The 27,404-nt window shown below is 38.6% G+C and overlaps 1 protein-coding gene across 1 annotated transcript in view; it reads right to left on the bottom strand.

Moving 5' to 3' along the window:
* Positions 1 to 11,479: 11,479 nt before the first annotated feature.
* The window catches only part of CDH2 (cadherin 2), a gene marked incomplete at its 5' end in the record, with an annotated part of 117,062 nt that continues 101,137 nt past the window's right edge, over positions 11,480 to 27,404 (bottom strand). Inside the window, 2 exons of the mRNA XM_085314299.1 lie at positions 11,480 to 12,893; positions 20,184 to 20,348. Of these exons, the coding sequence (XP_085170425.1) occupies positions 12,687 to 12,893; positions 20,184 to 20,348 (372 nt within the window). The remainder of the gene's footprint in view (positions 12,894 to 20,183; positions 20,349 to 27,404) is intronic.

Here is a 27,404-nt window from a genome sequence, read left to right as displayed (position 1 = left end):
GTTTTTCTATATGTTTCTGACCAGTCAGAATAAATCATTTTATATATTTTTGGTCACATAGAATAAAGCATTTTTCAATTTATATGCTGAAATAAAACACCTAATTGGGGTGGAGTGTAGAAAGCTGCTTCCTCTCCTGCAAGTGTTATCTAAAGGAGGCACCCAACCTTGATGTAGATCTCTTAGCTTGTACACCTTAGATCTGTTCCCTTTCCTTTTCTTTCTGTTTACAGGTGGACTGTAATTGGCCCCTATTACTTTACACCTCCTTCCTCTTCCTGAATGTGAATGAACATCTCCCAGGCTGGTAGGAGCCAATCTTTCTGTTGGGACAACACTCCTGGATCAGACTCTGTGTCTGAACACTTCATATACACAAATATTGGAAGAATTTGAAGAATCTGAACAGAAGCAAATGATTAGTTCAGTTACACTTTTAAGCTGGCAGTTACTGTCCACTAATGTGCAGCTTGGGAACTTTGGGGCTATTCTGTGTCACAGGAAGACAGAAAAATAATGTGGGGAGATTTTGACCAGTTTCCACTTTYTGAGGTGTATTCCAGGTTGAGCAGTCAGTTGAGCAGTCAGTGTAAGATGGTGAGACAAAGCCCTCTCAGTGACTGTAATACCAAGCAATAGGGATTAAAAAAAGACAGTCTCAGATGGGAAATTCAAGAAGTGAGGCCAGGAGGCAAAAATTCTGTCTGGAGTGCTGTGGACATCTGGAAAGCAATCTGTGATTCGCAGTGCCCGTGAGTGTCTGGAGGAGCAGTCAGCCTGGGGAATGCTGAATACATGGGTACCACTCATCTGGGGGCTGGAGTCCCTTCTACATCCTGTGTCACTGAAAACACACATTCAGAACTACTCAGCAATATCTATAAACATAAAACAAGTAAACTAGGCAAAATTCTCAGCTAGTATAAATTAGACTAATCTGAACTGTTTCAATAGCTACACATAACTGAACAGAGGTAGGGGAATCTATCCATCTATGAAATATTAAATATTATATTCTATATGTGTGTGTGTATACATATCAATATAATCAGAATACTATCACAGTACTCTGTTAATTCTTTTTTAATTCAACTTCAAAATGGACAAAATTGATCCTATTTTCAGAATACCAGGTCTTACAAAATACCAAGAGAGAAAAGCATGTATTTACTGCATGAAGCTGTATCTCAGCAGTAATGTTTACTACTTATGGCAAGAACTCCATGTGGCCGTTATGGAGAGCTGAACTGGAACAGATCTGYGATGGGAAAACACCATGGGCCAACTTCTCACCAAATGAGCCATTCAGAGGTGGTGCCATTAACAGGAATATGCCATTTTCTGACACAAGTGAATGCAATATTTTGGATACCAAAAAACAGAGAAGATAGTGTTTTACCTGGAACTTTTCTCGTTTCCCTCAGAACTGCAATAAAATCTCCAAAATTCCTCTGAGCTGTGGAATTAATCTTGCTTTTAAAACCTTCCTTTTCCCTTTAACTTCTTATGATTGACTCTCCCTGTAAACTGCTTAGCAGTACTCTGTATGGAGGATGGTACATAAAAATAAATTGCATTGAGTTTGATCCAAACATCGTTTGACTCAAAATTGCACTCAGATTTTGGGGTTGTTTTTCCCCTCCCCATTTCTAGGTCTGACTGGCAAGCCAAATCATTTCTATTTGCTATCATAAAGGCTAAATAAAAGGGCAAACAACTCATTGCTGTTTCAATAAAATTCATGTTGTTATTTCAAAATGTAACTCTCCTTTCTCAATTCCCTCCCACACAATTCATACACAGGGCCACTCAGATCGCTTAGGTGTTTGTATCTCACAGAATCTGCAGCAATTATTTCATTTCTAAATATGGGATCACTTTATATCTCTTTGGTAGACCTGATCACTGGAGAAAGAGTGARCCCACTGGAAAATTAGTCTTTATTTACAATACTGACAACAGTGAAAAGATGTTGCCTCTTGCTGTTGTTCTGAGATTATTACCTTGCTCATAGTAAATCTCCGGACACCCAATTAAACTCAACTTGCAGCTTGAAAAATTAAACTCAACTTGCAGCTTGCAAACAGTCTGTTAAATTTACTGGAGATAAGCTGCCATATTGTCAGTCAAAGTACATTATATCAAGCAGGATAAGACAGTGACAAAACCTCTAATTATCTGATTAAGCTGCAAGAACAGTTTGTTACATATATTGAATTTTGTATATATTCAAGGAATAGTCTATATTCATCCGAGTCACATAAACAAAAAGTGGAAYACAAGATAGAACACTGAGTTTCAAATATTACTATACCTAAACAACAGAGATATTTTTGCTACTTTTWAAAATAATAAAAATATACATCAAAGTGGCAATTCTCGGGACACCCAGTTCAGGAACAGAATTTTCCTCTGTTTTCCAGTCTGATCTTAGAAGAGGTTTGTGGCAGTGGAAAGACTGGGCATCTATATGGACAAGCCAGGCACCGTGAGGAAAACTCTTCACTAGCTCTTTGGCAGATATTTTACCTCTTGGAGTAATACAATTTTTAATGAGAGGGTTAAGAAAAAAAAAGTATCTTCAAGGCTATTAATTCACTATTCCTACCCACCCACTCACTTAAATCTCCTTCCAAAACAGCCAGTATTGGCCAATGCCACGTGCAGCAGATGGATTGGACAAAGCACTCACTCTGATGCAGCTCAGCAGCTGAGCAACTCAGGGACCTACATAACACCAGACGAGAAGCAGTTGCTCCTTTCCTACCGCTGGTATGCTACAAGGAGTTGTTCAGATGGCACTAGGGGCTGATACACAAATTTCTGTGGTGGGAACGAGGGTGTGGGCGAGCAGCTACTTCCTCAGCAGTGCTTGTGCATTTGCTCTTTCTCTGGAGAGATCCTGCCATGTCCCTCTGGGAACCGCTGAAAGTGGAAGCTCACACTCAGACATTTAAAGAAATGCACCTGCTTCAGTTCTAAATCCGGTTTATCCTGCAGCAGCTCATTTGTCTGAGTACACAGTTAGTGAGCAGTAAGGAAAGCATGCTATTTGCCCTGTCAGAGCTTCTTTTCTGCTTATCGGACTTGCTGTGGATGGCATGCGAGCCAACAACACAGACAGTATCTCTGCTACTCCATATGCAAAACTAAATATGGGGAAGGAACTCTAATTTCTTTTACTACTGTTTGAGACAGGACAGAGGAAGGAAAAGGGTTTGTTGCATATGACAAAAACAATTTCAGCGGAGGCAGTTTTTGACCCTGCYACTATTGCACGGTGAGTATCCTCACATCAGGCATGATACTGCTTCTTCACAGTCTCAACTGGCTCTCCAAGTAAACATAACTTGTGGCCTCAAGGGACTCTCTTTTGCTGAAGGGAGAAGCAATTTAGCTTCCCTAACGTATCAGTCTCCAGCTTGTCCTGAAAAGGCTGTCAATTGTGCTGAATTATGCATAAAATCAATGTGAGATGCTGTCTGCCAGAGATGGGTTGACATTAGCAATTTCATTTTCACTGAGGGGTCACAAATCCCAAATCTTCATGAACACAGAAGAAGTGTCCGTTCCTTATCTATTTCTCTAGTTCCAATATAATGCCCCTTTCATAGCGAATTTATAATTAAAAAAGATCACAAGAAGATTCATGAAGGATCTCTTTAACTGTCTTCAATAGGCAAATTTAAATACTCTTGCCAGCAGTGTGTGATTATAACTTGCACTTTTCTACTCTAATTTCATTATGTTCTCTATTAAATTCACAAACACTTTTCTTGTGGGGGATCCCCCACACTGATATTTTTAAGTAACAAAAGTTAACACTCTTAAAACTTGTAAGAATTTTCAGTAGTGGAGAAAATCCCGCCCCCCCCCCGGCAGTATGCTGTGCGAATTTGTGCAAGAACAACATATCCATGTGAACTAGGAGGAACAAATATCCTTGTGATGATTTCCAGGGAAGTCTGATGTAGTATCCACCATCACTGTGCAACTGTATTGAATGATTAGAGATTACAGTATACAGACCTACAATAAATATACATATGCAACACACAGCTGGTGACCTAGCACTGTTTTACCGTATACTTATTTATTACTATTCATATGACTGAAGCAGTAGTGAAATGTAATTCTATGGAGTGATCTTTGCTCTCTGCTCTGGAATGGCAGCCAGCCTGATATTCTCGTGACAGTTACTAAAGGTCTGCGTGTCTAGTCTTTACTGAGACCATCAACCAACAAAATCACCATCAAAATTCTCTTCCAAATATTCAGTCTAGAAGTAGGTTTCTGTAAAAGCTCGTTTATACAGGGTCACCTGGCATTACAGTGTKCATCAGAATTAGGCAAAGACAGTGCCTTAGTGAATATAATGAGTTTTAATAAACTTAAATTCATTAAAAATTATTCAATAAAAGAGAAGACAACTGCCAATCAAAACAACTTAATAACAAATAACATCATAGTTATTTAAGGCTGTTTAGCTTCATATAGTATCATATATTGCTGCAGGAATATTACAGATGTTTTTCTAAATTGAATACTGCTTTGAGGACATTCATGATATTCAAAGGAGTGTCTCCATTGACTTCAGGAGCTTTGCATCTGAAACTAGGCATGACAACAGAGAAGGTCTTTGAAGCTACCTCTGTGAATCCATGAGGAGGTTTTTAAGGATAAGTTTTACATTTTTGGTCATTTTTCTTGGGTGTCTTGCTTCTGCTCAAATGAGAAAAAAAAATAATTTCTCCAAAAGATAGTTGGGATCTCATTTTCTGACTACTTTAGGTTAAAAGATTCATTTTTGTTTATTTCTGCAGTTTATCTTAAAATAACCTGGCTAAGAAAAATGCTCTTTATTAGCTTCCAGTCAAAACATATCAATAATGATTCTATGTTTTTAGTGTAATTCCCTCTAATCATCCTAGCGCAAAAACTCTTCTTGTTTTTATATCTGCTTTATACAATGCCACCAGTAATGAATGTTCTAGAATTGGAACATAATTTTGATTATCTGGCCATTACTTTTGATTTATGGAGCACAGAGACAGCTGGATTTTTATAAGCTCACCCTGCAGTACTGCAGATAACAAATGTAATGTAATAATCAAACTTCTGTAACATCGAACACAGAAGGGGTGGGTCTACAGATCTGTCTATCTATATATACCCATACCACATCAACAAATTTTATCTTCAGAGACAGGAGTACAAAAATAATTTGCACAATGCTACTATTCATTATTCATACCCAGAGCGAAATATGTTGCTTTCAGAATCAGTATTTAGGCTCTGCAGGAGACGGTGAACAACTTGAAGGTGGTTTCACTAAATTACATAAATGCATGCCACCATGAGGTTTACAAATGCATTAGTGTATAAAAAAATAGCCTCACAAGAGAAAAAGCATTCTAAGGAATAAGAATAAATTTAAGCAGTTTTGAACAGCGCAAAATCTATTTTTTTTTTCTGGGTGCCACGCAGGAAAGTACAAAGTCAACGAGAATGTTTCCACTAGCAGCAAAATAATTCAGTTCCTTCCAGGAAGAAGAGATTGACCATTTAGTTTAGTTACAGAAGACTAACCAAGGTCTGAAAACAGTAGTAAAAGAATTGGTTATAGAAGCTGAAAAGGGGGAAGGAGAAACCAGAAATTCTCTCAGGCTTGCCAAGAGGCATGAGAACTAGGAAAACTGAATTTGTTAATCCAAACCAAAAGGGTTTTATAAATACACTGGAAGTGGAAAATAGCAGCAAATGACAATAATAATTCATAAACCAGAGAGAATTTCCTTGGTTAACAAGAAACAAATGATCCTAAATAACTTCATAAAAATCAGTCTTTAGCCATGGGAGAGGTCAAGGAAAAAGCCATGAGAAAATAATGAAGATGTTATCCAGGTAGCCTCAGATTAAAAAGGTGAAAAGGGAAGCTTCGGAGGAAAGAGTTGTGCAAATGCCTGCAAGCTTGAGGTTGTGCACTGCCGAGGAAAATACGGGTGGTTTTTGTATGCTCAGGGAAGAGGGGCAAGGGGGCTGTGACTCTTCTTGGATCTTCTAAGCGCCAACAGTTCATTATGCACATATATATATGCATTATATAACGAGCATTCTCTGCAGTTGAAGCTACATAGCAGTTCAGAGTGCACACGGTCACCACCTCACCATGATTGCTCTTTCCAGAGACCTCTATGGGGTTTGCATCTTCATGCTGTCACTGCAACATTAATGCATGCTCTTCAGTGACAGGGAAATCAGAACAGCAGAGAAGTCAGATTATAAGCAGCAACCCTATTACAGGCAATTACTGCATTTTTAGATGTTCTAGAAATCTACAGGAGTCGGCGGGGAGAGAAAAATACTGTTTGGGATAGTGAACTTTRAAAAGGAAGACAAGTCTTCCTGATTATTGCTATGTGCTATCCTCAGCAAGACAACAGAAGCAAAACAAAACTGAGACTTTGATTCTGCAGGGCTGTAAATTGAAGAATATGTGGAGTCTGATTTGAGATTTGGCATCTAGGGGAACTGGGAGGGAAAACTGGGAAAGCCTAGTAGCGAAATGTACCCCAACATGGAAAGCAGCACTGTTACACTGGGAGCTCCAGAGAAAAGTCATCTTTAAGTTCTGTATTAGATCAAGCAAGCTATTTGGCCAAAACGGAAGCAGCGTGTTGGTGGAGAGTGCCTTGCATTGACTGGCCAAATGGTCCCAAAGAAAGGGGATGCTCTTTCCCTGTCTGTATGACTGGGGCCTTAATTCTCTGCAGAAACCATTTGGCACATTTTCCTTAACTACTCTTCTCCTTTTCTGTTTCTCAGCTGGGYTTTAAAGGTAAAAGGGAAATTCCTTATTATTTGCTTTTTTTCTGTAACAAGTAAAGGACAATTATCCTATGCTTTAGTGCAACTCATAGGAAGGATCCTGGCCTACAGAACCAATGTATCAGGGCCAGTAACGAAAATGGAAAGAGAAAAGAAATTACACCAACCTAGATCATCTCCGGTTGAATGACAAAAACAACTTATATAAAATATACCATTGTGGACTAAGTGTTAGCGCATTTGAGTGACTTTGCTATATTTTATTTGAAGAGTTACTACTGACTCAGTCAACAGGTCTGTTTTGAATACAGCAGTCAGGTACTTTCCTTTTGCATTCCAATATATAAAGATCAGTCTCCAAAACCATGCTGCCACTGCTGGAAGAAAGACACCTTAGGAAGGTGGGAGTAGCTGCCGGAGGTAAGAATGGCAGTGGGTTACCTGTGACATCCTGAATGACTGCAGACCGGTCAAACATATTCCTTTGTGTGTCAAGGTGAATGGCATCATAGGAGGACAAATTTAAATGTCTTTTAAAGTCAGGGATTTGGTAGGATTCCAGTGTTCCATACGAACAAACAGAATTCCCAAGAAGCAGCGACATTGCTACTTTGGCACAAAAGAAATAAGCGGCTATCTAAAATGTTTTTGTTTGCAACTGAGAAGAATCTTCTGTCTGCAAACCAGTGCAATTCAGATGTGAAATTAAACATCCTCCATTTAAAATTTACATTAATTTATAAACATTTTATAAAGGCAGTCAAGTAGCCTGCCCTATCAATCTGATTTGCATCAGATTTTTGCATTCAGAAGTGAGCTCTACAGCCAGACTGTAACAGTGCCACAGCACAGCCAGAAACTACATCATCACCAATAAAATTAGTAGGTGAGTACTCAGATTTTAGTGCAAATACTTGGAGGGAACGTGGCAAGAATAGACAGTTATTGGGCAAGTAATACATCTTTCACCAAAACTTGGAAGTCTCAGAGTAAACATAGGAAAGTGGATCCAGCCACATGTATCCACTTAAAATGTTTATTCCCAAAAGATATTCTCCTCCTCACCCTTCCAGCCACTGAAACTCATAGAGATCTACACTATGAGGGACTGTTACTGAAGGGAAATATGAACTGTGAAAAGCCAAGATGGGAAAGCTCCAAAGGCCTTATTTTGTGCAAATAACCTCCCTTGGATACAGTGTTTGCAAGGCAGAAATTTTATTTATCAGTCACTGCCCAATCCCATCTCCAAAACAGGCTGCCAGAATTTCCTACCTAAAGGGTCTAGAGGCTGGCCATCCTCCTTGTTTCAGTGCATTCCTCTCTAGGAGATTCAAGCATATAATATAGAAACAAAATCTGGTTCCACATTTCGAGAATGGGAATAGACCTGAAATGTAATGAAACAAGATCAGTTCAGCATATATATATATATTTTTGTGAAAGCACTGAAATGCCCCTAAAAGATTTACCTTTTCTTCTGTTCAGTAGACATAATGCTAAATTTGATAACCATTGCTAGAACTGCAAAGTAGCTGCAGATAGAGCTGTAAGACTGCTTGATCAAGACAAAGATAAATGGATATATTAATACTCAAAATGCATAAGTATTATTCCTAAAGCTGTCAAAAAGAGCTATATGTTCGTAGAAAATGACATCTACTCCATTTAAAAAAAATGTGCTGGAGTAGAAACTGGAAAGTTTTTAACAACAACAAAAAAACATTTAAAAACATTTTAGCATTTGATGTCAATAAAATTAATTTAATTCAGTGTTTCCCACGTGTTGGGTCCAAATAACAATAAGAATAGAATTAGCATTGTAATTAATGCACAACTACATTTTAACAGAAGCTGGAAAATCACTGTGCTAAAAATGGTCTTTTGCTTACTTAATATAGAATCATAGAATTACAGAATCAGTAAGGTTGAAAATGACCTCTGGAGATCATCTAGTCCAACCCCCCTGCTCAGCAGGGTCACCTAGAGCATGTTAGGGTTGCATCCAGGCAGGCCTTGAAGATCTCCAGAGAAGGAGACTCCACAACCTCTCTGGGCAACCCGTGCCAGGACTCTGTCACTCTCACAGTGAAGAAATTCCCCCTCACGGTCAGGCGGAACTTCCTGTGCTTCAATTTCTGCCCATTGCCTCTTGTCCTGTCACATGGGACAACTGAAGAGAGTTTTGTGCCCATCCCCTTGACATCCTCCCTTCAGGTACTTGTACACATTGATAAGATCCCCCCTCAGTCTTCTCTTCCCCAGGCTGAAGAGGCCCAGCTCTCGCAGCCGTTCCTCATRGGGCAGGTGCTCCAGCCCTCTGATCATCCTCGTAGCCCTACGCTGGACTCTTTCCAGTAACTCCACGTCTCTCTTGTCCTGGGCAGCCCAGAACTGGACACAGTCCTCCCCAGGGCTGAGGACAGGCGCAGGATCACCTCCCTCGACCTGCTGGCAACACTCTCCCTAACGCACCCCAGGAGACCATTGGCCTTCTTGGCCACAAGGGCACATTGCTGGCTCATGGTCCATCTGTCATCCACCAGCACTCCCAGGTCTTTCTCTGCAGAGCTGCTCTCCAGAAGGTCAGGCCCCAGCCTGTACTAATGTATGGGGTTATTCCTCCCTAGCTGCAGGACTCTGCACTTGCCCTTGTTGAACCTCAGGAGGTTCCTCTCTGCCCARCTCTCCAGCCTGTCCAGGTCTCTCTGAAGGGCAGCACAGCCCTCTGGTGTGTCAGCCACTCCTCCCAGCTTGGTACTATCAGCAAACTTGCTGAGGAGGCACTCTGTCCCCTCATCCAGGTCATTGATGAAGAAGTTGAACAGGATGGGACCCAGTACYGAGCCCTGGGGGACGCCACTAGCCACAGGCCTCCARCTAGACTCCACACCASYRRTGACGACCCTCTGAGCTCTGCCTTTCAGCCAGTTCTCAATCCACCTCACTGTCCACTCGTCTAACCCACACTTCCTGAGCTTGCCTAGGAGGATGTTATGGGAGGCAGTGTCAAAAGCCTTGCTGAAGTCAAGGTACACAACGTCCACTGCTCTTCCCTCATCTACCCAGGCAGTCTCACCATCATAGAAGGCTATCAGGTTGGTTAAGCAGGATTTTCCCTTGGTGAATCCATGCTGGCTACTCCTGATCACCTTCTTTTCCTCCATATGTCTGGAGATGACATCCAGAATGAGCTGTTCCATCACCTTTCCAGGGATGGAGGTGAGGCGGACCGGCCTGGAGTGTCCTGAGTCCTCCTTCTTGCCCTTCTCGAAGACTGGAGTGACACTGGCTTTCTTCTGGTCCTCAGGCACCTCTCCAGTTCTCCAGGACCTAATATGCCTTCATGGATTAAATACTGCCGCTTATAAAGCTTCCTTTACTCAACCACATACAACCACATCCTCATTTGTGTGTTCTGCTCTCTTTTCCCACACTACTAATTAATATAGAAATAACTTAAAGATGCTGATTTTTCACACATTACTAAAAAATTAGTTTGTTACGACACCAAGCTACTGTCACTAATATACAAGATAAATAACAGCCAGGTATGATGACACTAGAGGGATATAATCCAATCTGAGAGGATTATTTGCTGCATCTCAGAACTTTCACAGGCATTAGCAGGAACATGAAAAAGAAAGACGACATACCCATGAAAAGATTAGCAAAGAAGAGATACCTCATTTCATAGTCTTAAGCCATATGCAGTGCAGAAAGCTCCTCAGCTTAGATTTCAGGATTCACCTCTGGTAATCACATTATAATTACATAAATTATGCTTTGAGTGCTGAGGAAACATTGAAATTGCTTCATGAGCATCATCCACAGACTATGTTGCTGCCTACCAATCCTTACGAGTTGCAGAAAGCAGCTACAYGAGTGCTGGGGCTTGGACTCCCTCCTACTGCTTCAGTTCTCTCAACAGACTGGGTAAATGTGGTGTTTCTGCTGAGCTTCGAGCTTCACACTGTTCACAATTAGGCCCTTAATGAGTGTAAATGCAGACATTAAACCTAGGCACATTGCTGCAAGTCAATGAAAGGACAGCAGAATTGCTGTACTTGCTACATTTGCTTTGTTTGCAAATAAATCAGTGTAACATGTAAATGCATCTAGTAATGATTAATTGACTGGTAGGACTTGTAAGAAACTTTTGTAATTGTAACTCATCCCTTGAAGGACACGATCTGGCACAGACCAAGTTAACAAGGGGCTTGTCTTTAGCTCAGCATAAGGAAGTTCAARCAGGAAACAACTGCCAGGATCTGCATTTTACTTATATGACCAGCACCATAATCACACTATCATTAAACTGTCAATATAGAAGTGAGCCAAAAAATGATGCAAGCTTTGTTATATACATAATGTACATTAAGCCAAAGAGTTAGCCACCTCCGTGGAACCGAAAGCTTTGAATTCCCAGAAATGCCAATAATCACTTTTCTTTCACAAGAGCACTTGGCTTCCACGTTTGTGGCAAATTTTCTGCTATATGCAGCTCATTTTCAGCTCAGCAGTACTGAATGCTAAAAAAGTACATATATTTCTCATTATATTCAAATGCACTTCATGTACTTTTTTCTCTTTATTTACTGTAGTCAGGGCTGCTCAGGTAGAAAAAAAAAATGCCAAACCAAGCACCAGATCCAAAATTAGCATTTTATTCAGAACGTTGGGGTCAGAGGTGTATCATTTATATTCTGGTACACAATACAGAGGCAAAGCTGTTCTCAGAAGTCTCTCCAGTTTGAAAGCTCCTTCCCCCTTCCCTCCCCACCCCAAAACATACTGTATATTTATTCGTGCCACCAATATTAGGCCAGTTCCCTTCCCCCCTCCCACCCCTTCTTTTTTGGTACAAATTATGGAAAATTTTTGTGCTAAGAACTTTTCTCCCTCCCCAAACAAAAAAAAATTAATAAAAATAAAAATAAAAAAAATATTGAGTACTCTAACTACAGTTCAACAATTGATTCAATGTCACTTGTTTGCAATCTGTTTTGTAAATACTTTATCCATAACGAAAGATATAAACATGCAAAAACCTGAATCCATAGTCCAAATAATACATACACGTGTTCTGAAGTTTATGCACTTCTCCACAGACTATGCCAATAAAACATTATGTACACATACCATTTTTACAGTGAAGTGGGAAAAAGTACTAGAAATTAAAAAAAGAAAAAGAAAAGTGTACATGGATTAAGACCAAAATGTGTCTAACATTCTAGCATATGAAAAAAAAAAAATCAATTCTGCTACAAACTGGTGATATGAAAACTCCCTTTATTTGCAACCAGCTGCATAAGTTTTAGAATTTTAGTGAAAAAAATCCCCTAACATCTAAAACTAGAAGTAATGTACATTGTTCAACCTCATGGTGTTCTCTCCCAGATAATAAAATTGTTCCATGAGGGTTTAATTTTTAATTTCCTTATTTTAATAAAAGCAATGCAATGTAACAAAAGCATGTTGAAGCATATTGTGATTTATCTTACTCCTCCCCACCCCAACATATTTTGTCTCTTTAATGCATCATTTCATAAATCAGTACCATTAAAGCCTTAAACATAAAACTAATTCCGATCTGAAAAAGGTACAAAAAGGCACATAAAATCCCAGTGCTTCTGTACTGTAAAATTCAAGTGTAACTGAGCTCAATATTTTTTTTTCCAAACAGCATTGGATCACTGATATTCCACGGAGCCCAAATTGGTTTGCAGCCTATGCCAAAGCCTTCAGCAAGCACTTGTGCTAGTAGACTACAAAGTTAAAGCCTAGCTTCTTTATGCTTTTGGGGAATATCAGTTGAAATGTTTGTACTTGTCCAAAAACAAAGTTCACTTTGAAGTTCAGTCATCACCTCCACCGTACATATCAGCAAGTTTCTTGAAACGTGGGCCCCAGTCATTTAGGTAGTCATAGTCTTGCTCACCACCACTACTTGAGGAGTTAAGAGAGCTCAAAGATCCAGCAGTGGAGCCACTTCCTTCGTAGTCAAAGACTAAGAGGGAGTCATACGGTGGAGCTGTGGGGTCATTGTCGGCTGCTTTAAGTCCCTGAAATAGGGAGAGGGAGAAAAAAGATAAAGTTCTATATCAGAGAGAGAGGCAAAACGTAACTGGAATATCTCAGTGCAATCAGGTATCAATCACAATCTGAGGAAACCAAACTCTTGTTCTACTGCAATTCACTTCAGTTCCAACTAAGACAGCAGGATTTGTGCTTCTGTAATTCCAACCGTAACATATTTCAATTTCTTTTAGAATGGCCATGTTTCCAGCATTAGAGTGCTTGACACTATGAATTTAACGATACATACAGCTATAACAAAACTTTAAGAGAGTATCATTGCATTGGGAACTATTCTAATAAATAACTATATACAGTATGAGTTACATAGCTCACAACCTGAGGCATTGGCAGCACAGGACTGGTTAGACAGCTAGGGAAGGAAAAATAGGTTTGTTTGCATAGATTTGCTAAAACAGCCATCTCACATGACCAATAACATATCTACTGACATTGTTGAACTGCAGTCCATCTGTATGTGCCAAATGGCATATTTAGGTAGTCCTATAAAATTCATCCAACTCCGTAGACTGTGAGAAAAAGATACAGTATGTTGCCCTAAGCCTTATGTGATTTGTCTTAACCATACAAAAGATTCCACCTGCTCTTCAAAAAGGAGACACACACACACACACAAAAAAGATATCAAAACTAAATACATATTTGATCACAGCTGTTTTTGTTTCCTTGTTTGAAAGCATTCAAGTTATCAACACACCAATATCAGGTCTTCACTAGTTTTAAATTTCTTCTACTCTCTACAGCTGAGTAACCCAAATTAAAACCAAAATAAACTGAACAAGGAGAAAGTTGGGAAACAACCACATTTCTCCAAGACAAAAATCTCTTCTCTGTTTTCTTACACTGGTCCAAGCCTAGAGAGTAAGTTTAATTGTAGAATATGAGAAGATTGCTCTGTGGCCATATATGCTTACCTTGGGAAGAGTTACAAGTCGAATACAAAAGGCTGAAGCCTTAAGTTAAAAGTAAAACAAGCCCTCTTGTGTTTTGGATTTTTTAACCTTGCATTTTCTTCTATGAGATTAGTAATGCTCTTCCAACATTCTTTGAATGTTCCATGCTGGCAGCCACTGATCAGGGATAATGTGTCTGCCAAAATTCTTTACAGCTTAGTAAAGAATTTGAACCACTTAGTTTTAGATTAATTTTAACTAGTGCTACATGATGTGGTTTTCTATTATTATTRTTCTTTTTATTATTTAAAGAACAGCTTTCATATACCTCCCTGGAAATATTTAAGACCCTCTCCCTCCCTGCCTTTTAAAGAAAGGTTTGTTTTACTCTCTCAAACATGTACTGTTAAGTGTAAATGTGATGCAACTAAAATGGATAATCATCTCTCCTCCCCGCCCYGAAACACACGTAGAACAAAATCCATTAATTATAGCATAAATCATATAAACAGTAGAAGGGAAGCTTGGTTATTCTTCTTCTATCTAAAATTATTTAACGTGTGCAGAATGAATCTGAAATGATTTTGCAACTCAGTGGAGGGAAGGCCTGGCATATTTATGACCTGAAACCAAGAACATATTTTGGACTTAAAATGATTGCTTCAGGTGGTACAACAACATCAAGCAGATTAATAATAGACTGCAGTAGAAGAATAATTTCTCAATTATCCGATCAGAATAATTGGCGGTATTTATTATTTTCCTCTTTGGCATTTTCCATCCTGACAGTCACTATGAGGACAAACGGCTCAAGGCTCTAAGAAAGCTTGTGTTGGAGGGTTAGCTTGTCCAACTTCAAAGCCTCAAATAATCCTAAGGCTTCCTATAAATTTCTGCTGAAGAGCAGAGATGGAATTCTGCTTCTCAGGCAGCAATTGGTCTTACAATATTTACATCCTCTCTTTCAGTCCGACCCCTGAAGTCTTCTTGGGGCAAYAGACTCCCATGCTCTGGAATGCAGGTAGCAGTGAAGGAGAATAAATGCAGCTCGAGTGTAAGGAGTGCTGAGGTAYGAGTCCCTCGTACCAGTGTGTGAAAGTCATTTATAAAGATGGCTTGGAGAAGAAATGCTATTTCTCTCTACTACTTACAGCAAATCTAGCCTAGGAACTGCCAAGCCAACCATGGGATACTAATTTACTAAAAATCACTGAACAAAACATTTTCCCACATCACTGCAGAAATTCTGGTATGYATCAGCCACCTATGGCACGAAGGCAGGCAGCCTCTTTCCCCTTCCTCTCCCAGGGAGGAAGTTGGATTTTTGTAATTTGGTGCTGGTAGCATGGTCACATTGGAAAATAAAACTGGTTTTGTGTTGCTGAGCTTTAAGATAGCACTTTACTGACAAATTCATTGTTTTAAAGATTTGTGTTTACTGCATAACCGATTTCATTCAGAAAACACAGCTAGACGCTGTGTGATGAAGGTACTGACTCAACTCCACATCGATGTTTGCACCTAACCCATTAGTTAAAAATTACTCAGATTCACAGTATAATGACTGAACTTAGTCAACCAAGTTTTCTGCTGTATGTATTTGTCAAGTTACAATCTAAGATACAAGAAAGAAAACATTAGGCAATTTTTACTTCCTACYGCTGAACACATTCCCTGAACCCAGCCAGTGCAGTGCTCTGCTTTGCTGATTGGCTCCACAGGCTGTCTAAAGGCGGAGCTGCCGCCTGGTAGCTCTGGCAGGGAAACCTGCTAGGAGGCTCCCTTTGGTTTGCGTTACACCACTTTTCAGCTTGCTGAAAAGCACCCCCCTTTTGGTGGGTGGCACCACAATCTGCTGTACTGGCACAACTGAAAAGGCAATAAACAGCTGCCAAGAACAGCTTATACTGGTTTTGCTCTAAGGTGAGCCTGAGGAYAGACTGAGCAGCGATCTCATTTTTTCACCCTCTTCCTACTCCAAGGATGTCTCGGCTTCTTTCACTAATGAGGAGATAAGGAGGAGGGAAAGAAGATACCACAGTGCCTTGACTGAAGACTGATGATTAATTTTAAGTTATAATTGTCCAATTTGTGTAGTTTTCTCAATGTATTTGTTTCAAATCAAGGGAAAAAACAAAAATCGAGGAAAGCAAAAAACACAAAATCTTGAACTAACATGAAATGTTTCAGGATCAGTGATCTAATGCTTTGATTTTCATTATCCTACTATTTAATCAAATCCAACATACTCTTCATGAGGAGGAGAGAAGGAACAGAGCCCTACAGGGAAATATGAAAAATTTTATCAATCTAAAAATTGTTTTTTATTTGTCAAGAGAAAACAGAAAACATTAAGGGACCCTATTCTGCTTAGAGGTGCACTGTATCAATAACCACTTATTAAGAAAGAATTGAGGGTCCTCAATGTCCTCATGGGATGAGACCTTTAGCTTGTAATTTAAATTTAATTTACCTCAGGCTATGTCCTCTATTGATTAGAAACATATTCTTAGCCACAAGCTCTCCATCACAATATAATTTGTTTAAGATTTCTAGGGACAGCATAGACAGTTCTTGAAAACTGGCTTAACGACACTACTTCAAACAGGTATAAATTATACTGTCCTGCAAATCCTGACTATTCTAAGCGTTAATTATGCTCTATACTCTGTAGGTTATGTTTTAAAAAACTCAAAATGAAAAACAATGTCTACAGAGGATTCTTAATAACACATGACTGACTTCACTGACTTGTTTGTACACTGGACTGGAAGAAAAGGAGTTTTCCCTCGCCCTTAAAATTAAGAGATTCATCTATCCATTGAAAAAGACAAAACAAGAAAGTCCCTGAGGTCATTTTGCTTATTCCTGCAAAACATATTTTGATTACAAGGCACCACTGGAACCTTCTTATTTCAGCAAGCTCATAGCTCTGTATGTGTTATCTTAACTTTATAGATGTTACAAAAATAGTTGAAGGTTTTATTGTACTTCTAACTTGTTTTTCAACTGACAAGTCATTAGAACAGTACAAAACACTCATATGTATGCCTCACTGAGTTAGGTAGATTTAATACAGCTGATGACAACTAGAAAATAATATACCAAAAGAAACAACTTACTGCCAAAGGGAAAGAAACAAAATGACCCACYAAGTCTCCTTCATTTTTTTGTTTCTATGGCTCTGTAACAAAAGTAAGAGGGAAAAAAAATACCCTGTACTTTTTCAGATGGTGGTAGATAAACTCTCCAAAATTTGAAATGAATAACTTATATTTTTTGAATTAAAAATTACGGTAATTCAGAAGCCAATCTGCACAATCCTGGTGATACATCTGAAGTGCCAGTGAGCATTGAACAGGCTAGATTAATTCCTGCACATGGGCCAGCATCCCAAAACACCAGAGTGATCAGGATCACTAGAAAAAGGAGAAACTCCAGAAAATCAGACTGATCTCTAGAAGCAGTGTTGCATCTTTTCAATGGTGTAAATACACAGATTTTACTAATTAGGTACCAACAACTCCAAGGAAGCCTCCCTGCTCTGCTAGTGACCAAGTGTGTTTTGCAGATGCATTGGGAGATGCAGATGCAAAGCTGCTTAACGAAAAAGTTATGGTGCGATCATCAGAAGAAAGTTCTCTAATTACATTGAATCCGGATGCAAACTAGGGAATATTAACTTTGCTCTTTCTTAACTTACTATCTTGTTTCCATAGTTCAATACAACTTTTAYATGAGTTGTCCTAAGAAATATCTGGTATTTTGCCAAGGTTTTACCAGAGATTTTTTCCACTTATTTCAAGTAAAACTGAGAGGAATTTACCAGTTTGGGTGTACTGTTTCTAGGATTGCTTACAAGGAACTATAGGTGGAATGTTCTGAGGGGAGTCTGAAAAACTGTACAGCCTGAATGTTTGTACTCTAGCCAAAGATCATTTGAAAACTTAGTAAGTAATAATAAGTACTACAAGGAAAGCGGGATTGGTTTTTTGCTGCCAATAATTTTTTTTGAATCATATTTGCCATAGGAAATGTTAACATAAAACACTAAGATGATAAACTGTTTTGGAGAAACAAAACTTCTAATTTGCTCAGACTTTTGGCACAACAGAGTGAGCATGAACAATCCTTAGCCCCTTTTGACGATTGTAAAGAAGCCTAGGTGAAATGCTGCATACTAGAATGACATGTTGCTGTGGAATCCTACAAAAGCAATGCCTTTTAAGGAAAAGAAAACAAAACAAAAAACCCCAGCTAGATTATAATGCTTGAAACATGGTTATCTGCCTCACTGTTTCTTTTAATCGGAGGATATAATTTATTTTGAGTTAACTTGCAGAACAAGAAAATTGCCATGTTTTCTGTGATTTCATACATGTAATTTCCAAGGTTGATCTTATTTTGGAGTTATTGGCACTATTTACATCATTGTGCTGTGTGACAGGAGCTGGAGTAAGCTTTGCTGGAGGGCAAGRTCCAATAAAGGAAGGTATTGATCTAATACAGCAGAGAACAGTAAGAAAATGGCTCCCTGCTCATCCGTACTGTATATAAGAACACTGGATTAAATCAAAACAGCACCTATTGTTTCTACAGCTCCGCCTGTAAACACTGATGTTATATTCTCCCAGAATATATAATTTATCGAAATAGTACTGTAAGAACAGCTTGCTGAGCAATTTATAAACTATAGGAGGCTGGACAAACTCTAGTCTCTTTCTGRCTTTCCAGGAGAATTACACTCATTCTGTGATATGGCTGTATAGAGAACATGTTATAATCCCGCTGTGAGGAACAGAGAAATCAAAGTAGTGAGGAGCAATTGATGGGGTATGCGATACTTCCCCACTGCTTGCCAGGTGGGGAGTGTCTGGTAACACCTAGGTGAGAACAGGATGGAAAACTCAGTGACTGTCTGGAGGAAGATGGGAAAAGAGCACAAACATATTCTTATGTGTGTAYTGTCAGGGCCAGCTTTTTATTGGCTCCGATATTTACTAAAAATAGATTTTGGCCTTCTAAAGTATTACGTAGAAATGTAAAGGCATGTAAAAGTTAATTTTGTCAAGACATTTCTTTCTAATCCATCTTTTTCCTAAACCTGCACAGTCTTAAAATACATTGTCTAATGGGAGTATTACATATGCTTTCTGTTAGTCATCTCTTTGTAGTTTCTTTAAAATTGCATCATTGTATACCTTATTAGGAGCAAAATCATTTTTTTCTAATTCTTTCTAATCCATCTCTTTCCTAAACCTGCACACTCTTAAAATACATTGTCTAAAGGGAATATTACATATGCTTTCTGTTAGTCATCTCTTTGTAGTTTCTTTAAAATTGCATYATTGTATACCTTATTAGGAGCAAAATTATTTTTTTGCAGTTTGCGAACACGAGAGACTTAAGTATATTCACCTGCTTTTTCTTTAAGGCAGACATGAAAAAACATATATTCACAAAAACAGTTCTGCAATACTTGCCCAGCTGCAATTGCCAAGGAAGATGCCAAGGAAAATTAGAGAATATAATTAACTACTATTATTCATCCATAGAATATAGTTCACATTTCTTTTAGGTTGTATTTTTTTTTTTATTATTTGTTTTCCTATATATAGCAAGCACAACACACACATTGCACTGTGGTATTTTAAATTCCACAAACCATTGATTTTAGACTCACTCATGATAGAAATAATGAAACAAATATTTGTAGAGGAGTATTTCTTTCAGAACTGTAAGTTATCTGGTATAATCTGACTCTTACATTTATCTTTATTAGTTTGGAAGAATCAAAAGATAATGCAAAGACTTCTAAAGCTCTTAGACAAAACCAATATCAAAAGCACTTACATAAATTTAATTTAGCTGCCCTCCCTGCTCACTRATCGTATTTGATGGAATTCTTTCGGTCTTATTGAAGGTACTGAATTTCCACTATTATCTGGATTCAACGGGTAATGTACAAGGAAAATGAAAATGAACTTCTTCCATTATTAAATTACTCTGAATTAATAAATGAATTTAAGGTGAACTATAATTTTGTTACTCTATTTATTACTAGGAATTCATGGAATAATCCTGCTTGGAGATACTGTGGTTATGGCTGATAACACATTATGATTGTAATTAATATAAATGTATAGCAGTTAATTGATATATCTTCCCTTTCTGTTTGAATTGAGTTAATTAAATTTGTCTGCACTTTAAAAGGACATATTTACTTCTATCTAGTAAGACTTTGTTTAAGTAAGTTTTAAAAAGTTACTACATTCAAACATAACAGCTATKCATGTACAGTACAATTAACAACAAATAAAAGCTTATCACATCTTACAAGGGAATTCTTTTTCTCTCTTTTACCTCATTAATGAAGTCCCCAATGTCACCAGGATGAGGAGCAGCTGATCTGACTGGATACTGAGGTTCTGCATGGATTGGCCTTTCATCAAGTCGCCTGATTCCAACAGGTTTGATGGCATCTGGTTCTACAGTGTCAGGCTGCTGGAGCTGGCTCAAGTCATAATCCTGCAAAATATGAAACAAAGACAGTACGTTACGATATTTTAAACGGTATTGTCAGGGCAAATATGAGGAGGAAAGGGAGCAGACACAGAAGGCATCATTTGATCAGAAGTTTTATTTTGAGAATTGCAACACTTGTTGAGAATAAAGGCTAAAAAATTATTATTTACATASCAACAGGATGTTATCTGATTTCTACTCCCTGAGTCTACTTTTTTGATTCTGTTCCATCAGATTTGAAGAGCTTCTCATGAATTTTCCATTGAGAAGCAAGGATTAGAGTAGCACTATTAAGAGACTAAACACTGCTTAGTAATGATGATTTACTGTATGGAGTGAAGATGCTAAATCCAACTTTTATTTTTCTAAGCAAATAAATGCTAGACACACTCATTCTGAGAAATAAGCAAGTGCACTGCTCTGCGATGTTTTATAATGCTCTCAAAGAATGAGTTTAGGACTCCTTGCTGCTTTCATGTAACTTCCATAATATGAAAGCCAAAAGGGGAAAAATGTCACAAGGAGTTCAAASCTGCTCAGATTTGGCCTTAATTCTAAGCACTTTTAAAGATTACTTGTGGATCTATTTATTGAGCACTTGATGCCATCGTTTCAAACTCTGGCAGGCTGATGAAGCTAACATAGCACTATGAATTCCGATAAGCAATATGTACATATGTAGGTTTTTWAACTAGATGGATGTTTATGCATTTAAGATAGATATGTCTGGATACTATTTGCACAGTGTGATGTTCTTCAGCATTATCATTCACGTCACTGTTGCAAATGACTAGAATGTACTCATGCTGTAGGATCCCTTTGCACTATGCACTGGTAGAAACACAGAACAAGACCATCCATGCTTAAAAGCTTAAACTAAAACAAATCCACGAGCTACCAGTGGGCTGGGGCTCATGTCTTCTCTATTATATACCTGATATCCTACCCYACAAGTAATCCAGGCAACTGGGGTGCATCCTAAATAAGCTCTCAAACCTGTGAACATCCTCCCATACCACACAAGCATAGGGTAGTCGAGGATTAGGGAGGCTGTAGACTAACTTGTCAAAACAGCCTCCTTCCTGGGAATATCTCCAGAAGAATTGTATTTTCTTTCCAGGAACAAGGATTCAACGTATTTATCTTCTGATAAACACCAATRAACACCAAGTCATGTATTGCTATCCTTTCCACTCCACATTATCGTGCTTTATATTTGCAGGCTCAGATGCACTTCAAGGAGGGTATGCAAGAAGTTAAACTATATGAAACATGCTCTTGGAAAAAAAAATCTCTTATTATCAGTCTCTATTTTTCAACAGTCTTGTTTAGGTRAAATTCTTATTTATAATCTCAACATGCTGGAAGCTCTCTGTGCAGAGAATTACATTTTCAATGGTTCCTAAATAGCTCCTAAGGAAGGAACACAAGCATTTAATCTCTGCTGTCATTTCATGGGATGCAGGTCATTTTGAGAATATTACTTAGTGTGACCCCCAAAACAGACTAATGAAAAGTCTCATACTTTCCAACAAGAGGAGAGATCTGCTGACAAAAAGGGTATGTTGCTGGGAGAACTGTAACTGACAATCAAATAAATTACACCTTCTAATTTGTTATTTAGGTCCTCTGCTGACTGCACACAAACACGTAGTCCAAAAAGATGTAACAGCTCTGCTAGCTCTGAGACTGCAGTCTCATATGTTTTAATTAGATTGCAAGTTCCTTGGGGCAGGGCTGGAACTTCCACACTTCAGTTCTTAATGCATGAAACAGAATACTAAGAGACCTYCATGAAATACACAAACGGATGTAAACAGAACTTTTTATCTATTCCATTTTCATTAAGTAAAATAAAAACAGTTCAGATRCACACTATCAGAACAGGGCGTCCCATCAAACAGAAGAGAACATACTTCATAGAATACATAAATATGTAACATAAAAGTGCTTTTCATAAAACTCTGATGTAACCCAGAAGACAAAGGTGGAAAACACCAGTAAGGAGAAATTAAAAATACTCTTTAAAGAGTTAGCCATTTTTATATGGAGGAATTAAAAGAAGTATGGTTAAATACAAATATTAAAACCACAGGAGCTTATCTAGTCGTTTCATTTTTATAATGATAAAATGTTTTTTCTACCCACTTCCAATCAGCCAGTTCTTTTTTTAATTAGCAGTCACATAGAAATGTAACATTAAACAAGTTAGGCAGTCTAATATCTTCACATTTAAGGCCCTCCTCTAATGTATATGCATTGTTCCAAAACATCTCTAGGCTCTGTAGCTACAAATACAGCTCCCTTCCGCAAGGCAACACCAGTGCAGAAAACACCCCTTATGTGGACTCCCATTTTTGGTTTCTTCTCTAGGGTGATTTATGACTCTGACTTCCAGTCTTCTGTAAGAGGAAATCTATTTTACAGGTCTATTAGTGTCTTGGACAGGAAAAGAAGATCCATTCTGCTTATTACCACAGAGTCTCAGTTCTCTCATTAAAATCAATACCAACAGTACACCAGTCAGGTACGGCAAGTCATCCACAATCTCCCCAAAAATAGGTTAAGACCATATACACACAGTCTCATGTAAGGTCTCCAGCTGTTTCCAATCTGAAGTCAACCCTACTAAATTATTACAAAGTAAAAGACTGAAAAATGTTTTAAAGAGCCAGTGTTTAAGCTGTTTAGAACTGCTGAATTTCCAGCTCTTTGCTCAATGTTGCTTTCACAGCTAGACAAATGGAAAAACGTTTCCTGCATTATCTAAAGCTTCTGAACATAACTTTACTTTCTAGCAGAGTTTGTTAGCACAGTTAGCTGCAGAAATGACAACTTAATGGAAAAATATGACACATCAGAGAATGAACAAAACATGTTGGAGTAGGTCGGGGCATTCAGTTTGGAGCAAAAATAATGACCCAGAATGTTCCACTTAATTCCAGGAACACAAGGCAGCAATGCTTTGTCCRAGTTTCTTTCTTCCTCCATATCATCTGTTCACCATTTGAATCTGCTGAGAGGCTAATGAGGAAAAGGCTGGGTCCTACTTTGGAGACATACTTGAGCAAAGTTTGAGAGCATCCAACTTCTATCACTACTAAATCCGTCAGAGGCATTTATTTCCTTATTTCTGCTGTTTAGCCCTAACTCCAGTAAATCCTTTTTCCCCTCCATTCAATTTGGATTTGAGCAACTCCAGTCTGGGGATTTGAGGTTTCCCCCCCTCAAATGTCTTCCTGTCCCCATCTAAGCTCATCCAGAAGAACCTAATACTGGTTCTCCTACTGGAAGGTAGTTAAAACATGTACTAGTTTGTTCCCTTTCTGACTCTGACAACTCTGCATCTGGGTTGCACTCATTTCAGTAAACTCGGGCCTTCAGAAACCAGACATTAAAACTAATCTATTTGTCTAAGTCTACACAGCCAACAGGGAGACAAAAGCCTTCCATTCTAGCATGTGGGTTTGAGCAAAGCAAGCTGAATGATCCTTTGTCTTTCCCCTTGTTCATAAGCGGAACTGCTCTAATTGGCTGAGACTAGACAGCCACCTTTTCAATAGCTGGTGGTAAATATTCAAGAAAAGAAAAAAGAAAAGAATATGCTTAGAGTGACCTTATTAGCTATTCACTTAGTGCTGGACAGCTTTAAGCAAAAACTGACACCATCACTAGCTCTTGCCTCATTCCTGAAATGAGATCCAACTGAGACAGTACTAAAGTGTCAACCAGCTTAGCCTGTCACCTAGAAGTGAACCATCTCACGAAGTACGCAGGTAAAATGAGTTCAAGTATTTCTTTATGATTCACAGTATCTGGAAGCACAGTCCAAGTATCTCAACTTGGATAGAAGGAATGGCCAGAATAGAATAGAGCATTTTATATTCCCCAGTAATCGCTGATTCATAGTGCAAAAAGATAATGCAACGTTCAAAATCTCTTTTGTTAAACAACTTCCTCTAGTGAAAAAAATGTCATCTCTCCATTGAACAGCCAGTCAGAAGGTTGTGATCAGTGGTATGAAGTCCAGCTGGACTGGTCAGTCACTAGCAGAGTACCTGGGGGTCAATACTGCTTAATAACCTCAYTAATAACCTGGTGATGGGAGACAGTGCATCCTCAGCAGATTAGCAGATGATACAAAACTAAGAGGAGTGGCTAACATACCAGATGGAGTACCATCATTCAGGAAGACCTCAGCAGCTTGGGGAAAGGAAGGGAGGAATCTCATCAAGTTCAAAAATGGGAAGTGCAAAGTCCTGCACCCGGGGAGGAATAACCCCATGCACCAGGACAGGCTGAGGCTCATTAGTTGGGAAGCAGCTTTGCAGAAAATGACCTGGGGGTTCTACTTCACAACAAATTGAACATGAGCCAACAATGTGTCCCTGCAGCAAAGGTGGCCAACAGTGTACTCGGCTTCATTAGGAAGACTGTTGCCAACAGGTCAAGGGATGGTCACTTCCTCTCTAGTTAGCTCAGGTGAGCACAGTGCTATGCCACTTCTGGGCTTCCCAGTACAAGAAAGACATAGACATACTGGAACAAGTCTGGCAAAGGACTATGTAGGTGATGAAGAGGTTGCAGCATCTCTCATATGATAAGAAGTTAAAAGAAGTAGGATTGTTTAGCCTGGAGAAGGGATGGCTGAAGGGAGTGAATCTTACTAAAATGTATAAAGGCCTGATGGGAAACAGTTAAAAACAAACAAACAAACAATCAGAAAACAGAATCAGACTCTTCTCAGGGGTATCCAGTRAATGGCCAAGAGGCAACAGGCATAAATTGAAATATAAGAAATTCCATTTAAGGTGAGCATGGTCAAACGCTGGAACAGATTGCCAGAGAGGTTGTGAAGTCTCTAGCCTTCCAGATATTCAAACCCTGACTGGACAATGTCCTGAGCAATCTTCTTTGGGTGACCTTGCTTTGAATAGGAGGGTTGGACTCGATGATCTTCAGAGGTTCCTTCCAACCTCAATCATTCTGTGATTCTGTGTACCGAACAGAAGTGGTATGTCACTAGAAGTGGTGATGAACTCAACTCCAAAATAGGACAAATTATAGGCTAAGAGTGGGTGGACATAGAGTGAAAGAAGGGACTTCAAAAAGACTGCAAGTCCTTAAAATACAGACATGTCCTTCCCTGATCCTACCACAGCACAACATACACTTACAGAAGAAACTGAGTGAGCTCATGCAACTTCTCTGTAACAGAAGTAATAAAAGGCACCACACCGTTTCCATATCAGAGCTCCATGGATGGTCCTACACATTATCTTCACACTGCCTAAGAATCTCCTCTGACAGAAGAGTCTATCATGCCCAAATCTGTAAGTCAACTCATTAAGAATGTAGATGAAATAAAACACTAGCATATTTTAGATCCCATACAGTCATACTTACTCAAATACATTTGTATACCAGGTTTTCGCCTGGACAGGAAACAAAAATCATATATCTGATATGGACCAAGTTTGATCAGGCTTCTCTATTCTCCACACATACATTTTTTTCAAGTATTGACATATTGTAAAGGATGGAAAACAAAGGCCTTTGTGTATGCCCCTGCATTATGTCATACTATCATCGGTAGGTTGTCCTCTGCTGTTGCCCCTTCTGAACAGGACAGATGCAATGTAATCATTCTATGATGGATTAGCTGTTCTGGTTGTGTTTGAATTTTAGAAGATTTATTGAAGTTCTTGGCAAAAAATTAAACTATCCATAGACAGGATTTTTTTTTCCAGAGAGATACCTCTGAAAATACTGGAAACTTATAAAACTTATAAAGCAACAGCATATGATTCATGTGAGCTCCACCTAAATTAGGTTAACTATATCCAAGTGCTGACTTAATTTCCCTAGTAGCTATTTTCATATTTAACTTCCATAAGGTGGTGAACTTCCACAGTTCTAGACTCCTATAATATTTACTTCTTAAAATTTCATTTTAATCATGCTTCTCACTACTAGGAAATTCCTTTTAACACAATGAGAGTAATGCATACTGGTACACATAACATGACTTGACCCATTCATTAATGCTTTATGAATCCAACTTCTCTCTTATCTCAAAGTGCATTTCCTGGCCATTCATTAGACTGTGTTACACGCTTTTAGGGATGACTAGGTTTTGATCCTTAAATAGATCTAAAGCCTTACATAGAACTATGCAAGAACATAGTCCAGGCATATGACTAATATAACAATATCACTACACCTTTTTCTCATTTTCAAGGCATTTGGCCTTTGTGAAGATACATGAACATTCAGACCTAACCCAATGGAAAAAATAATCAGTTTAATTGTCACTGGATCATTTAACTGGACTGAGAGTGCTCTAACTGGCACTCACTAGACAGAAGTAGCTGCAGTGGTCTAAGTCCACGTAAAGTAGCCGTGGCAGAAGTTTGTTTTTCACCTATCCATTTTATAGGACGGTACGTTAACATAACCCAATTTCATTATGGGGTTAAGAGGATACACCAGACTGTCACTTGAAGTACCTATGGAGAAAACACATGTTCTGCTTTGCCCTTGTGTTACAAAGAGAATCACTATCTACTCTAATAGAGAAACGTGGTGGAGAAGCAAGGGAGGAAATATTTTAAACACATACAGCTGATTCTGCCAGAGACAGATGTCAAGGTCCTTTAAAAACAAAARGAAAAGCAAGTGAAAACCAATCCTGCTACATTTTATCCTTCCATTCCCCCAATCACCAAACCTTACCCTAAAAAACTGCAAGAAATTTGCACATAAAATTTTGCCCTAATTCTGCAAAATTGTCCAAACACTCTAAATCTTACCTCTGCTGAAATAATGAGGCTCCAAAAAAGGCTAAGCACAGAAGAATCACTAGATCTAGGCTACAGGTGGGAAGCTAGTTAAAATGATTGTGCCAGCAGCTGCTCTTTACTTGCTGCTTACTTTTCTGTTACTTTCTGCCATATTGCTTTTCTCATTTATTTTTATTACAGATACATCTGCAGCACTACAAAGTAATCATTTTTAAGATAACCAAGAAGTCAGTTTATCTTTTTTAATAATAAAAAA

Source organism: Rhea americana, unplaced genomic scaffold, assembly GCF_003343005.1.
Source record: "Rhea americana isolate MKP2758 unplaced genomic scaffold, rheAme1 scaffold_40, whole genome shotgun sequence".
NCBI lineage: Eukaryota > Metazoa > Chordata > Aves > Rheiformes > Rheidae > Rhea > Rhea americana.
Note: the sequence above shows the minus strand (reverse complement) of the source record. Positions and strands in the feature narration are given on the sequence as shown.